An 18155-nucleotide genomic window follows, 5' to 3' on the forward strand; every position below is an offset into this window, starting at 1 on the left:
GAAACAACTGTTCAGTTCAAAATTAACCTCATTTTGATGGAATGTTTGATTGGCAAAACTGGGATAAAGCTATGGCAGGAATGTTGAGATACACTACAGTAATCAATAGTCAAAATGTGCACTAGACCAAGTATTTTTGAAATAAGGCTTTATCATCCCAAGTGTGGAGGTTTTCAGCCTTTTCTCCTAGCCCAGGAAAAACGGAGTATTGATATACTGGACATTCCTATGACAGAGAATTCACACAGCTTTAGGTTTTAGGTAGATCAGCACTACCTGGAATGGCTTAAAAAAATGATCCCGTACAGCTCATTTTCCTTTCCTGATTGGTTCTCATTACCCCACACCATTCTTTTGCCTTCATGATATATTCCCATTCTGTAAGGAGCCACTGAGGCTCAAGCAGTTAACTACCTGCTTTCTGTTGAACAGAAACAGTCTCACTACCCATAGGGACACTGTGTTGCGTGTTCAAAGTTATTCAGAGACCTGCTTAAGTACTGTGTTAGAGAGAACCTCCAGCATGTAGTTGAAAGCCTGTAAATAGCTCCCTTAAGGCCCCATCAATTCTTCCAATTTATTTCTTTAAGAATGAACAGACAGACATCTTTTTCAATGATGTGCTCTGTATAGCTTTTATTTTGGTTTGCTGTTACTGCCTTTTACAGGTTTTTTTTTAAACAATGCTCACCAGTACAGTACATCTTGAGACAGAAATACTCTATTTAAACCTAGATTAATAAAAGGTTTCTGCAGAATCAAAACAGTAAAACATTTTGAAGTCTTTGTTACTCTAAATATTCTTGAACCTCTGTATAAACTTTAGGGGATCTTCTATTGCTTCAGATATACAGCAGGAAACATAATCTAATCAGCTTTCCCCATTTGTGTTTGCATGGAAAAAAGAGCTGTTAATCATAAACTGAAAATCCTGAAGCAGCAGTAAGAATAGTAACTGCATAATGTAAGGCACTTTGTTGAATCACAGTGTTTTGCTTTGAGAACAGGCTCTCCTTGTTAAATCAAGAAAATTTAAAAACATGTAAGAGAAATAATCCAAATTCATAATTTCCTTGAATGAAGATGCTCAGTTTCTGACCGAGAGACCATGTGTCCTCTGTGCAGCCAAGACAACTCAGGTACTGCTTTTCCACAGGTTCCAAGCCATAGTGACTGTCACTATTTCAGAAATGTCAGTTTCAATTCACCCTGAGATGGGTGGAGAAAATAGTGCCTGACCCTCACCCTAGAATAAGCCATGCCACTTGGCTTGCCAGCCCTAGACCTTTAGATCTGCAGATAGTCGGTCTCTTTATAAATATATTTCACTTGCTTTACAACTAATGGTGAAGGAAGAGATTATTATAGAATCATAGAATGGTAGGATTGGAAGGGACCTTTAGAGATCATCTAGTCCAAGTCCCCTGCAGAAGCAGGTTCACCTAGATCAGGTTGCATAGGAACATGTCCAGGTGGGTCTTCAAGACCTCCAAGGAAGGAGCCTCCACACCCTCCCTGGGCAGCCTGTTCCACTGCTCCCTCACCTCATAGTGAAATAGATTTTTTTTTAATATTTAAGTGGAACTTTTTGTGTTCCAGCTTCATAGACTTTTAAACTTATTAATAATTAATTCTGCCTTCCAGAAGCCGAGCAGGACTGAAAGTGTGATCCTAAAAGAGTGTAAAATGTTTCTGGTCTTTGGTTACACAGTGCTATACTATCAAAGTGCTATATTAAAGAATAAACCCACTTAGAATAGAAATGTATCAGCCAGGTACAGAAAACTGCTGTATTCCATCCCATCACTTGGATCCCTACCTGGATGAACAGTTACATGGCTAATCCTGTTCCATAAAACTGGTAACACATTCAACCAAATTACTAATTACGGGATCTGTAACTCATTTCACACACATATGTACTTGATCCAAGACAGAGGACAGTGATTCAGTTTTAGGATGTGGACATCTGACGTGTTGGTCACGTGCTGTGTGGAACAGAAAGCTCAGAATTACAGTATGAGCAGCATAATCAGTCTTGCCTGGCTGATCTTATTAGCAATGAACCAAACCTAGAGAGTGATTTTGGTCTATTCTATACTGCAGCCTCTGCAACCTATTCTACAAAGCAGATACCATTTCAGAATTATTCCAGGCCGTGACAAAAAACATGGTCATCAAACACCTGCTTGTTGGACTTTTCAAAGGTCTCGCTGCAGACTGGGCACTCCAGAAGATGGCTCTGCACATGGGCTTCATACTGACTGGTGTCAATATCTTCAGGAAATACTTCATCACACATGGGGCATTTCCTTATAGAAGCCTGAGGTACAAAATAAATGTAAATAAAGTCAGTTTAAATATTGCATTCAAAGAGAATAAAAATTTAGTATTTGGGTATTAGCACTTTTGGACAAGTCTTTCTGACTTCTAACACTCTCAAGTTTTCAAATGTCTCCAGGCTTCTCTAAATAGCCTTTTAAAGTCCAAAGCTTCTGTGGGTACTCTAACTTTCCTATGTACTAACACATGTTCATATCCCCAGCATGAAATAAGGCATAAAGCAGCTGCATGCTGCTCATTCTGACATTATATGCTGCCAAGAGCTGAACCTTAAAGATTAAGGTCAACAGAATTTCCTTTTTCTTCCTTAAGATGTATAACTCTTAGTAATTCTATGCATTAAGCATACTTGGCTCTGTTTTGTGGGCTGCTACCTTACTAGGAATAAACCACTATGTTGACAATTGGCTACAGAGCTGAACTTGGAGCTTTTTCTTTCAAATCACTAATTCATATCCATAAACTACTAATTCATGTCCAGTCCTGTCCAGTTTACTTACTAAGTCTGCAGTTCCAGCCCTCAGGTTTGCTCCTGCAACTGGAAAAAGAAGAAGTTAATGTAGACACAACAAAATTATTAACAAAGTAATGTGCTGATAACTAGCAATTCTTGAAACATGAGGATGTGGCTGTGGATCTAAACCTATTTAGGACTATGGAAACTAGACAACAGCCACAGAGTAGTTGTCTCCCAGCTACTAGCTAGTAGCTGTCCTTCTGCAGAAAATGAGCAGACAGATAATCACTGAAGTCACCTCTTAACACCTGGCAGCATTGTGCAGCTGCCAGGTCATCTGCAGATAACGCAAAGCTGCACAGAGGTGCTGCTAATCATGTCTTTTCTACAGCACTCAGTTTGAGGGGGAGGATAATTTGCTGAGACTTTTAACTGCCGTGTATTTGTGGTTTCAGACAGAATGCCAAGTAATCTCACCATGATACGGGTTTCCAAAAAGAAGGCCTTCAGGAGCTGTAACTGGAGCTTGAGCTTGTGAAACAGAGAAGGAAGAAGCATCCCTAGCCTGTGAGAGATGTTTCAGGAGTCCATCAATCTCTTCCCTTAGTTTCTGCAAAGGGATAGAAGGGCAAAATGAATTTCCAGAAGCTTGGGAGACGGTTTCAGATAAAAGTCATACTTTGCACTAGCATAGATCCTCTTGTATCAGAATCAAGATTGCTCTGAACTTATTTCAAGTAGTTCAGTATTAGTTCTGCTTGACTGAATGGGAAAGTGAGGTAAGGAAGAGCAAGGATCTGTTCAGCGGCAGATAAGATGGTCACAATAGAGTAACATGGTTTAAAAGACAGAAGATTACCCTGATGTCATGCAGAGCAAGGAATAAAACTGAGCAGTCATTGCTTAGACTGGACAAAAAAGGCTACATCCATTTAAACAATTAAGTCTGTTAATTTCAGCAGTGTCAGAATTAAGCTACCATTAGGAGGTTTTGAAAACGCTCATGTACTATGGGTAAACCACTCTATTCTGCAAGTGTTTGGACCCTTCCCCGTAGGCTGTACAGATGTGGCAGCAACACCAGACTGCGAGTGTATGTGCATGGTCATTTGTACATGTCTGCAGACAGCCTGGATGGGGAGTGGGCCAGCTGCAAGCACAATTAGTGGTCCATTGGGTAGAAGGGTTAATGGAACTGAACACTAGACTGAGAGATCAGTGTCACATTCAATACAGGAGAAAAGAGAGGCAGTTGTGCCAAGTTCTCACCTGATTTTCCTCATCAGCTTTGTTCTTTTTTGCCTGCAGAATCTGATACAAACGCTTCTGCTCCTCAAGTTGTTTAATTAAGTCACAGTTTTGTTGCTATGAAGGAAGAGGATTACTTGGTAAATCATGGGAAAGTAGCCAATAAAACAGTGATAGCTCTAAGCAGTGGAGCTGTCATATAAATGCAGCATGAGGCAGCTAGTATTACCAACAAATAACCTTTCACTTTCAATGGAAGTCTTAGTATCTCATAGTTTGCCACCTAGGATGTCTCTATGTCTCCACTCATACTCTGTATTTTCATTACAACACACGAGATGACACTTGACCTCCAAAGGGGACATATGAAAGGTCACACAAAGAGGGAGGCTGAAGAAAAGGGACTCACACAGCTGAAAAATCCACCCTGGCAGGTGAGAGCTATTCAAGTCTGCCAGGTTTCCTGGTGCTGTGGGACTTGCACTGGTAGTGGATACCCAGGACATCCTTAGGAATTTAATCTCGTAGCTGACCCTCGAATTAAATCAGTACATTCAATAAGCTAGAGTACTTAAGGATTCTGCAGCCATTCTCAAAGTACCACTCTAAGAATCCTGAACATTTGGCATCAGAGGAGAAGTAATCACTTCATCTATTTTAGGCATGTAATTTTCAATGCCAAAGTGAGACCAGAACCTCCAAACACTTCCTGAGCAGCATATACAGAGAGAAGCACATCTAGAAGGTCACTCAGGGCAAGAAGCTAAAGATGATGTGACATCCTAAGTCATTGCCAATGACAGTTCCTTCAGCAGAAAGAAATGCCACAGCATGCTGCCCTTGTCTTTTATACCCTTCACATTCCTTTAAGGAATGATTTCCAATGCTGAAGTTTGTGGATTACTTCTAAAAGGTCTGAAGAAGTCACCTAAGAAAAGCAAGCCTTTTGTCCATGAACTTAAATTTGTTATAGTCATCTACAGCATCATGGGGAAATGGTGATGGCTCTGCATATTGAAAGGAGGTCGAAACCAGTGTTGTCAGTGAACCCTAGCTCCTCTGTGCAGACACCAGCACTCATTCTGCACCCACTCATTCTGCAGACAAGGGGACAGACACAGAGTTTGGCCTCCGATCTCTTTGTGTTTGCCATGTACTGTTCAGGCTCATTGTTTTTCTCTCTCTGCACAGAAATACCATGATATTCATAAGCAGAATTGCAAAGAAGTGCTGGAGGAGGATGGGGAACAGAGCACCACGCTACATAACAATCTGTGAGATGGTGTGTTCACAGAACCACCTACGTGGATGCCCATGCTACTGTGGACATTTCTGTTTCTGACATGGAATCCCTTGGATTCTCCTAAGGCTGAGCAACACTTGTACCCACTTGTTGCCAAGGATGCCTCAGCCTCACTACCCTGGATCTCCTGAGCACTGTCACACTCAGGGAAGGCTTTACCTCTTGAGTCATGCGTAACTGGCGATTCTCTTCCTTTAAACTTTCAAGCTGCTCTGTCTTGTTGTGGTCCATATGAGACAGGTTTTGCACTTCTTTCTCATAATCCAACACTTGGGACTAGGGAGAAAGGGAAATGTGCAAAAAGTGAAAACTGAACAGCTCTGAGGGAGGTCACAGACACCTTTTTCTGCAGAAGGCAAAGCTCCAGAACCCATGATGCTTCAACTGTTTTTTTCTGCAAACATTTTTCCATTAAAACCTCTGTAGCAATTGAGAACAGATACATAGGGATACACTGGAGCTGATGTATTCATCAGAGCACATGTTCTCTGAAGAGCTTTCTAAGTTTCAATGTGACACTTCTAGCCTGGGAAGTCAGAGAACAAAGAAAAAGCCAGAGACTGTATAGCCAGATGGTCGGCCCATCCTTCTGGGTCTCCCAGGTCCCAGCCCTAACAACCAAGCTATTTTCAGTCTACCAACACATTCCTCCCAGCTACGAGCCTTGTTTTCTCCCAAGTGCTGAATGTAATTTTAGAATGTTTTTCAAAGCAGAAGTGTTTTTTTTGCCTGGATTCATAGCTAGCAGGAGGTAAACAACAGTCTGATGTTGGTCAACTGAATGAGCATGCAAGGGGATGATTTTAGGGAATAAAATCCTGATATTGTTCTTAGCACATCCCCCCCTACCCCTCCCTCCAGAATCCAGCTTTCTTGGTTTCCTGAAGGTCAAATCATATCAACAGTTGACATTTTCCTAAAGAACCCATGTAATTAAATACACAACATGCTTGCTCAAGATTGCTCAGTTCTCAGTCAGAGGGAAACTGATTCTATCAGAGACAGTTCACAAAACCAAAGGAGGGCAGCTACATGTTTGCTACCTGCAGCTGGTCCATGTGATCCAGGGCTGTTTTCAGTCTGGATTCCAGACGTTCCTTGTCAGAGGTCACATTCTGAACTTGCTCTTTGAGTCTACACAGAACAAATCAAAATAGACCATACTTTCACAGATGGAATTTTAAACCATAAAGGCAAGGTGCTTATGTGAAGTCTTGCTTTGTAAATACACTTACTGGTGCAGTTCTGCCTCTCTGCAGTCATCCAGCTCCTTTAGATGTTTATTTTCCTTTTTCAGGGTATTGAGCTCCAGCTCCAGTTGCTCTGTGTTGCTCCTTAGAGACTTTAAACTACTCTGCAGCTCCTGAAAAATCACACTGAGGTTGACAGGAGGTAACCAGGACCCATGCAACAGTCCTGCTCTCCACTGGAAATGCAAAACCCCTCAAACCAACACTGCTAGGAGCTCATCTGAAGAAGGAAAAGCCTTTACATCCTGACTACACTTTCAGGCCTTATTTCATTACATTAAGCTCTGAGCAAAACTAAAGGAGGAAAAGATAATGACAGTGTGACTGCAGGACAGCCTACAAAACCTATTGAATGCTCCCCTTCCCAAAGGTTCCTGACTCCTGTGTTTGAAGTTGTCTCTTGTTGATCATTGTTCTTAGCACAGTAGAGGTCCTGTATGATTTGATAAAGGATTAAACTGATAATGTGGGAAGAAACTTATTTAATTTCCCCCTGGACTCATACAGTGGAACAAGACCTGATTCAGTCCCTCTTCATCTTTCAGACTTGAAGCTTCTGAGTATTTACCTGTGTCTTCTTGAGCTCTTCCTGCAGAGTGGTGTTTTGTTCCTGGAGGTTTGCACAGCTTGCTTTCAGCTTCTCATTTTCTTTACATAGATTTTTGTTTTGTAGCTCAATCTCTTCCACTTCTCCCTGGTGAGTGACAAAGTTGTTTGTTCATACCAGAAGCACTGAAAAGCTACATTCCAAACAGTACAGTAGGAAGGGCAAAGAAAGACGACCTCTGCAAAAGGGAACAGCTGTACCCCGCAATGCTTTTGCTACTAGCACAGACCAGACTGCTACTTTACTCTCCCCGCTCTGTCCAAAGCTGACTGTTGACTCAGTTCTTGAATGCTGCATAGATGCTACCCTCAATCTTTGGAGGTGGGCAGTGCCTCTGTGTGTCCAGAGAACTCAGCAGAAAGGCAGAGCTTTGGGGCTCTGGACAGTTTGCTAGTTTAGGACTATGTGTGCAGTGTAGTCATTAACACAAGAAGACACTGCAAAATAAGAGTTCTTGGCTTCACAGCACCTCAATTCTTGCCTATGTATGTGCTCTTACTCCCACCTAATGGCAGGCTTTCCATGAAAATGACACTTTAATTCAAAAATATTGAAAACACGTGGAAATACTAAGTCATTCCCCGTTACAAAGAGATCACAATCAAAGTGATAAACGGCAGGTAGAGAAACAAAGGCTACTCAAATTTGTTTGACAGGTCAGTAGCAAAGCCAAGAGTAGAACCAAAGTCTGCTGGGTTCTAGCTTGGCATCTAATTTACTGGATCACTCCATGTTAGCACTGAGCATATGCCAATAAAAGCAGAGGCAGTAAAAAGCTGGGGAAGAGAGGGCACATACCTGTGTGGTAACCACCAGGATATCATCCTCAGTCTCTGCTCTGAACTGGAAAGGCACACTGGCTCCCCGAACCAAGCCATCCTGATCAATGTAGCAGAACTGGTAGTATTCATCATCTTTGGGTAGGTAGTAAGCTTCAGACAAATACAACAATTCCATCACAGGCAGGTTCTAATTATTACAGTTTCTCAACTATATAGCACATTGTTGGTTCTCACAGAAAGTGAGAAACTCAGAAAACTGAGACATCCTAGTTCAGCGTTGGTCCTGCACCGTTAGGAATTTCATGTGCCAAAGTTAAGAACACAAACAGTATAACTGAGTCAAGATAGCAGAATTTAGTGTGTTCAAAATGTTGTGATGTATTGAGTGATTTGAAAGAAGTCTCTCAAAGCACCGTCCCACGAATGTTCTGTTAATTCTGAATGTCGTGCTTGGTAGTGGCAGCAAAGTGGCAGTCTCTGTGTGTGTGTCCCTGTGTGTGTATGTGCACATACAGCCCCGAGTGACTCAAGCCCCTGACTCACCTTTGAACTGGATTTGCAGCTGCACAGCAGTGTCTCTGTGGACATCATCAGGCAGAGGAGCCCACATGAACGTGTAATATTCCCGGGTTGTTTTCCATCCCACCTGTAACACCAAAATTGTTATATGACATCACATGGTTCATGTTTATCTTATGGTAATGGGATGGTATTTCCACACAGATCAGTTACTGGGAGGACTTCTGCGTTGATACCCTGGCTTCAAAGAGTTGTGGTCTACGAACAAAAGGATAGTCTGAGTGTTTGATTAACCCTAAAGCTGCTCAGGTCACAAGAGGTCTGGCACTTTGTTCCCAGGCACAATAAAGATCATAGAATCATAGAATGGTCAGGGTTGGAAGGGACCTTCAGAGATGATCTAGTCCAATCCCCCTGCAGAAGCAGGGTCACCTAGATCAGGTTGCACAGGAACATGTCCAGGCGGGTCTTGAAGCCCTCCAAGGAAGGAGCCTCCACAACCCTCTGGGCAGCCTGTGCCAGGGCTCCCTCACCTGAACAGTGAAATAGGTTTTTCTTATATTTAAGTGGAACTTTTTGTGTTCCAGCTTCATCCCATTGTCCTGTTGCTGGCTACTATAGAAAAAAGGGATGTCCCAGCCTCCTGATACCCACCCTTTAGATATTTATAAATGTTAATAAGATCTCCCCTCAATCTCCTCTTCTCGACTAAACAGCCCCAGTTCCTGCAGCCTTTCCTCGTATGAAATATGCTCCAGTCCCCTGATCATCTTGGTGGCCCTGCACTGGCCTCTCACCAGAAGTTCTCTGTCCCTCTTGAGCTGAGGAGCCCAAAACTGGACACAGGACTGCAGGTGAGGCCTCACCAGGACAGAGTAGAGGGGGACCAGAACCTCCCTTGACCTGCTGGCCACATTCTTCTTGATGCACCCTAGGATGTCATTGGCCTTCTTGGCCATGAAGGCACATTTCTGGCTCATGTTTAGTTTATTGTTAACCAGCAGTCCCAGGTCTCTCTCTGCAGAGCTGCTCTCCATCAGTCTGACTCCCAGCCTGTACTGGTGCATGGGGTTTTTCCTTCCTAGATGCAGGACTCTGCACTTGTCCTTGTTGAACCTCAGGAGGTTCCTCTCTGCCCAACTCTCAAGCCGGTTGAGATCCCGCTGAATGGCAGCACAGCCTCTGGGGAATCAGCCAGTCCTCCAAGTTTGGTGCCATCAGCGAACTTGCTGATGGTCACTCTGTCCCCTCATCCAGGTTGTTGATGAAGATGTTCCACAATACAAGATTATTATTGAAAAAAATCCCCAATGCTGTTCTATCAAAGCCCAAGATATTTGTTTCTGCCTGCTGCTGCTTCCTTATACTTGGCACACCTGGTTTCACAGTACTGACTTACCCGGAAGATGCCCACCCAGTCCTTCCCACGAGGAACAATGTTCTGTGTGAGGGAGTAGTAACAGGTTATATCTCCTCCAGGAACATAAAACTTCTCCACATTGTTAAAAATGACCTGGGAGAAGTGGCAGTTGTCTAAGAGGACAGCAGATGTGGGAGGCTCGTCAGATGTCTCATCCATCATGGAAGTCTACAAGAGGAAAGAATAAGAGGATTATTTCATCTTCAGATGTGGCCAACATAGCTGTGTCTGTGAAAGCTATGGAGAAGTGTGGTTTGGGACTGACATAACTGTGAGGTCCAGACTTTGACAGTAGTGTAAGCCAAAAACATAGTCTATCACAGAATCATTTTGGTTGGAAAAGACCTTTATGATCATTGTGTCCAACCCATGCCCTCACAGTGCCTAGACCACCACTAACCCAAGGTCCTCAGCACCTCAGCTCCAGGGATGGAGACTGCCCCTCCTCCCTGGGCAGCCTGTTCCATTGCTTAATAACCCATTCAGTAAAAAAGTTCTTCCTAATGTCCAATCCTAACCTTCCCTGGGGCAACTTGAACCCATTTCCTCATGTCCTATCTTTCATTACTGGGGAGAAGAGACTGACCCTCACCTCAATACAGCTTTCTTTCAGATAGTTGAAGATAGTGATAAGCCTCTCCTTCCCCAACTTAAACACCCCCGGCTTCTCTTCATTAATCCTTGTTCTCCAGATCCTTCCCCAGCTTTGTTGCCTGTCTCTGGACACACTCCAGCACTTCAATGTCCTTCTTGCAGCGAGAGGTCCAACACTGAACACAGTATTTGAGGTGTGGCATCACCAGTGCCAAGTGCTAGGAGCTCCAGGACTCATGCAGACCCAGCCCTGACCCATTCCATCTTCACAGAAACGAGAAGCAGTGAGACTGAGATGCACCCATACTGATGATAAGGAAACTCAGCAGCCTCCTCGCTTTCTGCATTGAAACTCAACACAGTGACCTGACTTCCAAATACAGCATCTCTCAGCTTCCTGGCTTCAAGGGAAGAGAAGCACCTTGCTATGCTCAGCTGCTATGGAAGGGCACAAATGGAGGAGATCCTGATTAGGAGGGTCAGAGTTTTATCTGTCTCAGGCAGCCTCTGTCCTGTGTCATCAGGCTATTATAGCCTTGCTAGTTGTGACTGCTATGCTGAAAATGCAAGATGATTCTCAGTACTGAAATTAATACATAGCCTGACTGCAAGGTCAACAAATAGCATTAAAGCTTTTGCATGAGTTATATGCACATAAAACTTTGCAGCGTGTTGGTGACACCACAAAACACAATATAAAATTGTAGTGGGTACATCAATCAAAACTGTATCCAAACTGCCAGGAGCCTGGGCAGGGCTGAACGTAGAAATTAAGTCATCCTCTTTGCCACTATGTCTTGCAAGCAGCCAGGCTTCAGCGCTGGCAAGCTGTCAAAGGGCAGATCACTGCTGAGAAAACCTTGACACCAATCCCAGAAAAGTCAATTCCAGGAATCCAAAGCTGAACCTTCTCAGCTGATCACAGTGACGGCAGCAGCCAGAAAGGATTGACTGCAGGGTGCTGATGCCTAACGGGTAGTCCCAGCCCCGGGTCGAGCTAATGAGGTGCCGTCACAGCTCACACGGGCCAGAGCAGAGTAAATAACCCTTCCCCCAGTGTTCCCAGCTCAGCCTCTCTCCGGGGAGTTCCTCCGTTTTTTTCCTTTTATTCCGCTGTTGCTGTTTTCACCTTTCATTAACCTGCAGCGCCCCGACGACGCAGAACAATCAGGGATTTCCCCTTTCCAAGCGGGACCACCTTCCAAAGGCGGTCGGACACCGGGACAGCGCAGCTCGGATGAGCCGGCCAGCCTCTCGCCGTCGGCAGCGTGTGCCACAGCGGTCCCCGCCAGCATCCCCGTGCGTGGGGTCCCGGCGGGGAGCGGAGCGGACCCCAGGCCGGTCACCCCCTGCTCCGTCGCCAAGAAACGAAAGTGAAAGTGTGGCTGCCGTTTCGCAGCGCCGATCCACCCCCTCCCCGCCTCCTGCACGGCACCCGGAGCGGTGGTGGGCATCAGACTCCGAGAGCGATATTCGGGACCCCATCGCCACCACTCCCCGGCCCACTCACCGAAAGGCACGGCTGGGAAGCTGCGGAGCTGCGAGGACGAGGCGAAGGACCAGGAAAAGGCTGAGCCCCGCCCCAGGCCGTGCCGCCCCTCCCGGGAAACCTCCTCCTGGGCGGTCCCGGCCGCCGTGCTGGGGCGGGAGTGCTCCTCGGCACCGGTATCGCCGCTTCGTGCCCTCGGCGTGGCGGAGAGGGGAGAGACCGGGGACACCGGAGCCAGTTGTCCCGGGCGGCCAGGCTCGGGTGGCTGTACGGATAAGAACTCAGGGCAAGATGAGAGCTTTAAGCCCTGGTAAAAAGTTACGGCCCCGGGGAGGCCCCTCCGATCGCTCCCTCCTCCGGGGCACCCCAGTGGGCGAGACACCGGCGGCCTGGGGCGGGCCTGCAGCGGAGGCCGCCGGTAACGAGGCGCGGAGCCCCTGCACTATGGCGGGCGGCGACCTCCCGCCCCGGGGTCCCAACACCTCAGCTCCAGCGGCGCTGCTACCACGGCCGAGCTGGGGCACTTTAATAAACGGCAGGGAAGCGGTTACGCGTTGAACAGGAGCGTCAAGGAGCCGGGTCCGGGGGCGGGCCCGGGGCGGGCGCGGCAGCAGCGGGGCGGGGCGCGGCGGGAGGGGAGCGCCGGGCCCGCCCCGCCGCCATGGCCGGTCCCCGCACCGCACGAAGAGCCGCCGCGGCGCGCCTCCCCGTCCACTGGGCGACCTGCAGGCCGCCAGCCAATCGCCGAGCACGCCGAGAGAACCAGCCAATGGCGGCCCGCGCGGCTGTCAGGGCCCCCCGGCTCCCATTGCTCCGTCCCGGCTGCCGGCGGGCGGAGTTCGCTTCGGTGGCCCAATGGGGAGTGCGGGCGTCGTCCCAGGGTGCCGCGCGCCGCCGGCGGCGGCGGCCAATGAGCGCGGAGGACGCGGGGGGGACACGGCAAGGTGAGCGCGGCGGGGGCGCTGCGTTGCCCTCACGGCCACAGCCGCCGCCCCGAGCGCAGCCCGCGCAGGTGGGTCCGCTTCCGCCGCCGCGGCTCCCGCTGCCCCGGACGCCGCGGGCCCTCCGCAACTCCAGCCGCTCCTGCCGCCGAGCGCGGGAGGCCGGTGGGGATGGCGCCCGGCCGGGCCGGGCCCTGCCCTTCGCCGGGAGGCGGCGGCCGCGGAGGGCGCGACGAGCGTTGGACCTTTCGCTGCTCACACGCAGCACCTCCCCCCACATACACACACACCGCGGGGTTTGGGCGGCTTTTGGTAGGGGCTTCGGCCGAGTCAGGGAAAGGAGGAATGCAGAGCTGAGAGTCAGCCCCGGAAGGGCCCCGAGCGAGGATGAACGGGGGGCGGCAGGGGAACGCGGGAGGCGGTGGGGAAAAGCCTCAGGGATGCGGCGCGGGTAGTCATGTGTGTCAGTCCCGAGAGGAGCGGTTGGTGGGTGGCAATGTCGTTGGGATCCCCGACGCCTTTTCTGTTTTCCTCTACTTAGATTAAGCAAAATGCAGACTCCTGTGGCTCTCCTTGGCTCTCCAGCTCTTGTAAGTCGCTTTTCTTCAGAGGCACGTCGTGATACTTAGTGAGGCTCTTATGGCTGTGATGTCCTTCCTTGAGTTGCTTGGTTCAAAGCGCTGACCTGGATATCCTTAGCTAGGGTGGGATGGCTTGGGTTTATTTTACTACGGATTTAACGAGGAGGGGAGACAAGGTGACCTCTGGTGACCAGAGAGTGATTCCTGCCATCTTAGTAGATGTGCAATGAACTGCAGGTCCAAGGGCTTCTGCAAAGATCAGCTAACTGATAGTCACTGAGCGACTCAGTCGTTGCCTTCTTTCAGTGTAGGAATTGAGAAGAAAATGTGTGGAACTGTAGTAAAGGCCAAAGTGCTCTAGCAGGTAGAACTCTGTGGTTTGTGATCTGTGGTTGTGGTACTCAGGGACTAAATCCAACTGGCTGAACTAGAAATGTCCTACACTCACATATGCCTTTGCCTTGTTTTATACTTGATGTTTTTGGAAATCTCTTAAGACTGTTCTGCATAAAATGACTGCTCTTTTCTGAGGGTTATTATGGATGCATCCAACTACAGGAGTTAACTGTCTGTGTTTTGCTTAAGTTCCGGTGCTGTTCCAGGGCTCTGGCCAGACCAGCTTCAGTATCTGTTTTCAGCAGGCCCGATGTTCAAACTGTACAGGTGAGACTCTTATGGAGTAAACTGGGTCCTGGGTTTGTGTATCACTGCCTGTGATACGTGAGGGTTTCTGCTGAGATGGAGGAGTAAGTCTGTATATCAAGAGGGTGACTAGTACAGGGAGACAACTCCTAGTCCAGATTGGGGATGGGTTAGCAGCCTTGCCTGATTGTTTTGCTCTGCCTTGAGGATGAATGTTGATAATGTTTTATTAAAAAAAAATAAACCCTTACATTTATGATGCAAAGTGACATTAGCAAGTTTCTTGCCCTGTATCCCCCAGGCAGCTGGCGTGTCCCATCCACAGCTGACCCGCCGTGGGTTCCAGACCAGCGCCGTGTCCAGGGACATCGACACGGCCGCCAAGTTCATTGGTGCCGGAGCTGCCACGGTCGGGGTGGCCGGTTCGGGAGCGGGTATTGGGACGGTGTTTGGCAGCTTGATCATTGGCTATGCCAGGTAAGTAAGATACCAGGCTGGCTTGAATCGATTCCCCTCTCCCAGCACTAAATTTAATAGATTAGTAGAGCTTTCTCTGGGAGATATGTCCAGTTCCACTTGTGTATATCAGGGTGTCCTGCTTTTGACTGAAGAAGTCACCCTTGGGGCATAAAGTGGTTGTTACAATCCAGTAGTCTCTTGAAATAAATAACAAAGCACCTGAATTATTTGAGTCCACCCTATACTTCTAAATGATGCAGCTGCTCGCTAGAGCAGTTCCTCCCTCTAGAAGAAATGAAGTACTGGTTATTAGCTGCTTGGTACCACAAGGGCAGAGGAAACTGCCCTTCAGGGTTCAGCATGTCCGTGTCACTAAAACTGGGGAAAAAACATGACTCTCATTCTACCCAGTGGCTGCCTGCCATAATACTGGTTTGTGGTCCAAAATCTGTTGCCTATGTGATGTAATCCTGTCTTTCTGGCTCTGCTTTGGGTTGGTATTTTTTTTTCACTCTAGGTACCTCTTTTCTTTTTCCCCTTCTCTCCCCACAACCCTCCCCCCTCCCCTCCTTGTACAATATACAGGAATCCGTCTCTCAAGCAGCAGCTCTTCTCCTATGCCATCCTGGGCTTTGCCCTGTCTGAGGCCATGGGTCTCTTCTGTTTGATGGTGGCATTCCTCATCCTCTTTGCCATGTGACAGCTTCTGGCCCTGGCTGTGGCTTCCATCACTCTGTCCTCTGCGGGTTGAGTCTGCTTCCATCAGAGCGTTCCAGACTGACAATTAAAGAAAAGATTTCTCTAAATTAAACTGGTGGCTTAATTTTTCTTTTCCCTAACACTTTATTTTTTTTTTCTTAAGTTCTGGTCCAGAGGGGGGGAAGGGCTTGGGGAATCTGATGTCCTGGTTAAATACAGTCCCAGCTATGGGACTACTCACTGATAAAGCAGAAGGGGAATAAAGTAAATGGTGACGGGAGGGGAGAAAACTAATGTGAAGTCAGCTAGATAAGAGAAGATGTCCTTGAACAACTCAAATGTATGCAAAAATCCCAGCAAACATTGTCCCTGTAAAGCAAATGCTTCCAGGTGAGCTGACAGAGCTCACACACTGTTATTGAAAATGCTTCAGTGTCTTTCTTTTTCATCTGAAAGACTGTGTAGAAAAGGTGATGGTTACAGGTGAGTGTGCTTAGGAGCGCCTTAATTGAGCTGTCAGTAAGTACACAGAGGTACACACTGCCATATTATCTACATTTTCTTTCACAAGGAACTGGTTTCAAGGTTAGGCTATCCATGTGCCTTCTCAAAGCATCAGTTTACACTCAAGATTACAGCTGAGTTGTTGCTTTTTTCCCCCCCAAAACAGTTAAATGCTTCAGCTGTTTGAGAGACTGAGGGGAAGGAGTAGCTAAACTGTAACCTGAATCTTGGACTTAGTGGTAAGAAAGCTGTGACTTTAAGGAAGGTGAGCACTGGAAGAGCCTGTCCAGTTATCTCCTTTAGGTAATTGAATTAAGCGTGCAGAGTAGCTGCATTAAAGCCTCTGAAGCGTGGTTGTGACCTCCCTGGGGATGTAAATGAAGGTACAGGAGCTACCCTGTCCCTCTGTAATGGCTGCTCACACCCTCTAAGGGGATGGGGGAATGACAAGAATTTGACTCAAAAAGTGTCCCTGAGATGACTTGGAGAAATGTGGCTCAGAACCAAGAACTCAAAGAAGACTCACTGGCTGAACTAGGGAGGAAAAAATCCTCCAGTTGCAGCCAGGTTGGCTGCTGGGGACAATCAACCCTACAGCAATAGCACTGTGCTCTGAGAATCTTCCCAGGGTGGTGATAGCAAGTGGTAGCACTCAGCACTTACTATCTCAAGAAAGCAACACTGTTGGGTATCAAGTGTCTAAGCTAGTTATGTTTGCTGTCCCATATGTGTATGGAACTACCTGTAAATAACCTGGTGAAGCAAGAATGACCTTGTGACTAAATTTGCTCGGTGCTGGTTCTACACTGTAAGTAACTGAGAAGGCCAGAAGCAGAGCTGCTGGCTTCCTGTGAGCGAGAGTAAGGGCTTCACTCTTTTCACCCCTCTCCAGTCAGCCTCTGCTTCCCGAGCCTCACCTATGGTGAGAGTCTGCACTCAGGGGAGGGCTGTGGGTGCTGCCTGAGGTTATGGCTGTGCATTGGTGGGGGCTGCAGCACTGCCCTGCTGTGCCCCTGCAGGCTGAGCTGTGCTGTGCTGGTGTCCAAAGAGCAGATTTGTGCCCGTGTGCACTAAATTAATCTACACACAGAGTCCAGATACTGCTTCACTTCCTGCCTACATAGTCATCAGTGTTGGGGGATAATGCCACAAAGCCAGCACACCTGACAGAAGTTTCTGTGTTGCATCATAGAATGGTGGCGGATGGAAGGGACCTCCAGAGCTCACCCCGCCCAACCCCTGCTAAAGCATGTTCCCCTTGATCAGGGGGCACAGGAACGTGTCCAGGTGGCTTTGGAAACCTCCAGAGAAGGAGCTTCCACACCCTCCCTGGGCAGCCTGGGCCAGGGCTCCCTCACCCTCATAGCAAAGAAGTTTTTCCTTGTGTTTAGGTACATTTTTTTCCTATTCCAGCTTATGTCCATTATCCCTAGTCCTTTAGTTGGACACAACAGAAAAAAGTGTTGCCCCAACCCTTCAGGTACTTTTAAGTGTTAAAGAGATCCCCCCTTAGTCTCCTCCAGACTAAACAGGCCCCAGGTCGCTTTCCTCATAAGGAAGATGCTCCAGTCCCCTGATCATCTTGGTGGCCCTGTGCTGGACTCTCTCCAGCAGATCAGTGTCTCTCGTGAGGTGGGAAGCCCAGAACTGGACACAGGACACCAGATGAGGCCTCAGCAGGGCAGAGCAGAGGGGAAGGATGACCTCCCTTGATGTACTGATACACAAAAGTCACAGAATTCATACACTCCCTGCTATAATGACTGGTTAGTGATTACCACACAATTATAACATGGCTTATGTAATCATTTTACTCCTGTGCGTCCTCACGGGAAGAGTTTTCCCCGTGGGTGTGATTTTTAGTGTTATAATGAAGGTAGTTTTCATTAAGGACCCCTCACCCTCGCTTCTCTCTGCAGAGTTGTCCTGCTCTTTAGAAACTCGATTGCCGCGTCCGTGCCGAGTCCCTTGGTCCCACGATGTCCTCTGCGAGGAATATCATCTTGAGCGGTACAACTCAGCTTTAGTTACCTACTCAAGACTGCTTTGATCTACCTACCGTGATTCCTCTCCGTCCGGCAGCCCTGCTGCAGACGCTTCCCAACATTTCCACCCAAAACCCCCCAAACTAGCGATTTCTGCAGCCTCTCAGCCCGGGACACCTCCGCTGCAGCAGGGGGCGCGCTGCTCGCAGCGGCGCGCTCGCCTGCAGCTCGGCGCCTCTGTGGCAGGGCCGCTCTGGCAGCCGGCGGAGACTCGCTGGTGCTCGGGGGGAGGCTGCGCCGGCGGTGGGAGGCGGGAGCGGGGGCGGCGTCGC

General features: G+C 47.9%; 2 protein-coding genes across 4 annotated transcripts; one reads left to right on the forward strand and one right to left on the reverse strand.

Moving 5' to 3' along the window:
- Window positions 1-608: 608 nt before the first annotated feature.
- Window positions 609-12585, reverse strand: CALCOCO2 (calcium binding and coiled-coil domain 2). Its single transcript, XM_062018390.1, has 12 exons — window positions 12034-12585; window positions 9909-10097; window positions 8534-8636; window positions 8007-8140; window positions 7170-7295; window positions 6587-6714; window positions 6395-6485; window positions 5511-5627; window positions 4070-4165; window positions 3278-3410; window positions 2844-2881; window positions 609-2323 (listed from the first exon to the last, which is right to left on the reverse strand). The coding sequence occupies exons 2-12, from the start codon at window positions 10089-10091 to the stop codon at window positions 2147-2149; spliced, it is 1326 nt and encodes a 441-aa protein (XP_061874374.1). The 5' UTR covers window positions 10092-10097; window positions 12034-12585; the 3' UTR covers window positions 609-2146.
- Window positions 12586-12766: 181 nt separating this feature from the next.
- Window positions 12767-15446, forward strand: ATP5MC1 (ATP synthase membrane subunit c locus 1). Of its 3 annotated transcripts, none has more exons than XM_062018392.1 (5): window positions 12851-12956; window positions 13495-13543; window positions 14120-14197; window positions 14478-14653; window positions 15221-15446. In XM_062018392.1, exons 1-5 carry the CDS (start codon window positions 12868-12870, stop codon window positions 15333-15335), a joined length of 507 nt encoding a protein of 168 aa, XP_061874376.1. In that variant the 5' UTR covers window positions 12851-12867; the 3' UTR covers window positions 15336-15446. The 3 variants fall into 3 exon arrangements, with proteins under 3 accessions (XP_061874375.1, XP_061874376.1, XP_061874377.1); XM_062018393.1 differs by having other exon boundaries at window positions 12941-13024; XM_062018391.1 differs by lacking the exon at window positions 13495-13543 and having other exon boundaries at window positions 12767-13024.
- The last annotated feature ends 2709 nt before the right edge of the window (window positions 15447-18155 follow it).

Source organism: Colius striatus, chromosome Z, assembly GCF_028858725.1.
Source record: "Colius striatus isolate bColStr4 chromosome Z, bColStr4.1.hap1, whole genome shotgun sequence".
NCBI classification, from domain to species: domain Eukaryota; kingdom Metazoa; phylum Chordata; class Aves; order Coliiformes; family Coliidae; genus Colius; species Colius striatus.

Coding starts and splice junctions, on each gene's coding strand:
- CALCOCO2 (XM_062018390.1), bottom strand. CDS start 10,091: ATGATGGATGAGACATCTGACGAGCCTCCCACATCTGCTGTCCTCTTA. Junction 8,141..8,533: donor GCTGCAAATCCAGTTCAAAG/GTGAGTCAGGGG, acceptor ATTTGTCTGAAG/CTTACTACCTACCCAAAGAT. Junction 6,715..7,169: donor AAGAGCTCAAGAAGACACAG/GTAAATACTCAG, acceptor GTGATTTTTCAG/GAGCTGCAGAGTAGTTTAAA.
- ATP5MC1 (XM_062018391.1), top strand. CDS start 12,782: ATGGCGGCCCGCGCGGCTGTCAGGGCCCCCCGGCTCCCATTGCTCCGT. Junction 13,025..14,119: donor CCCGAGCGCAGCCCGCGCAG/GTGGGTCCGCTT, acceptor GTTTTGCTTAAG/TTCCGGTGCTGTTCCAGGGC. Junction 14,654..15,220: donor TTGATCATTGGCTATGCCAG/GTAAGTAAGATA, acceptor TACAATATACAG/GAATCCGTCTCTCAAGCAGC.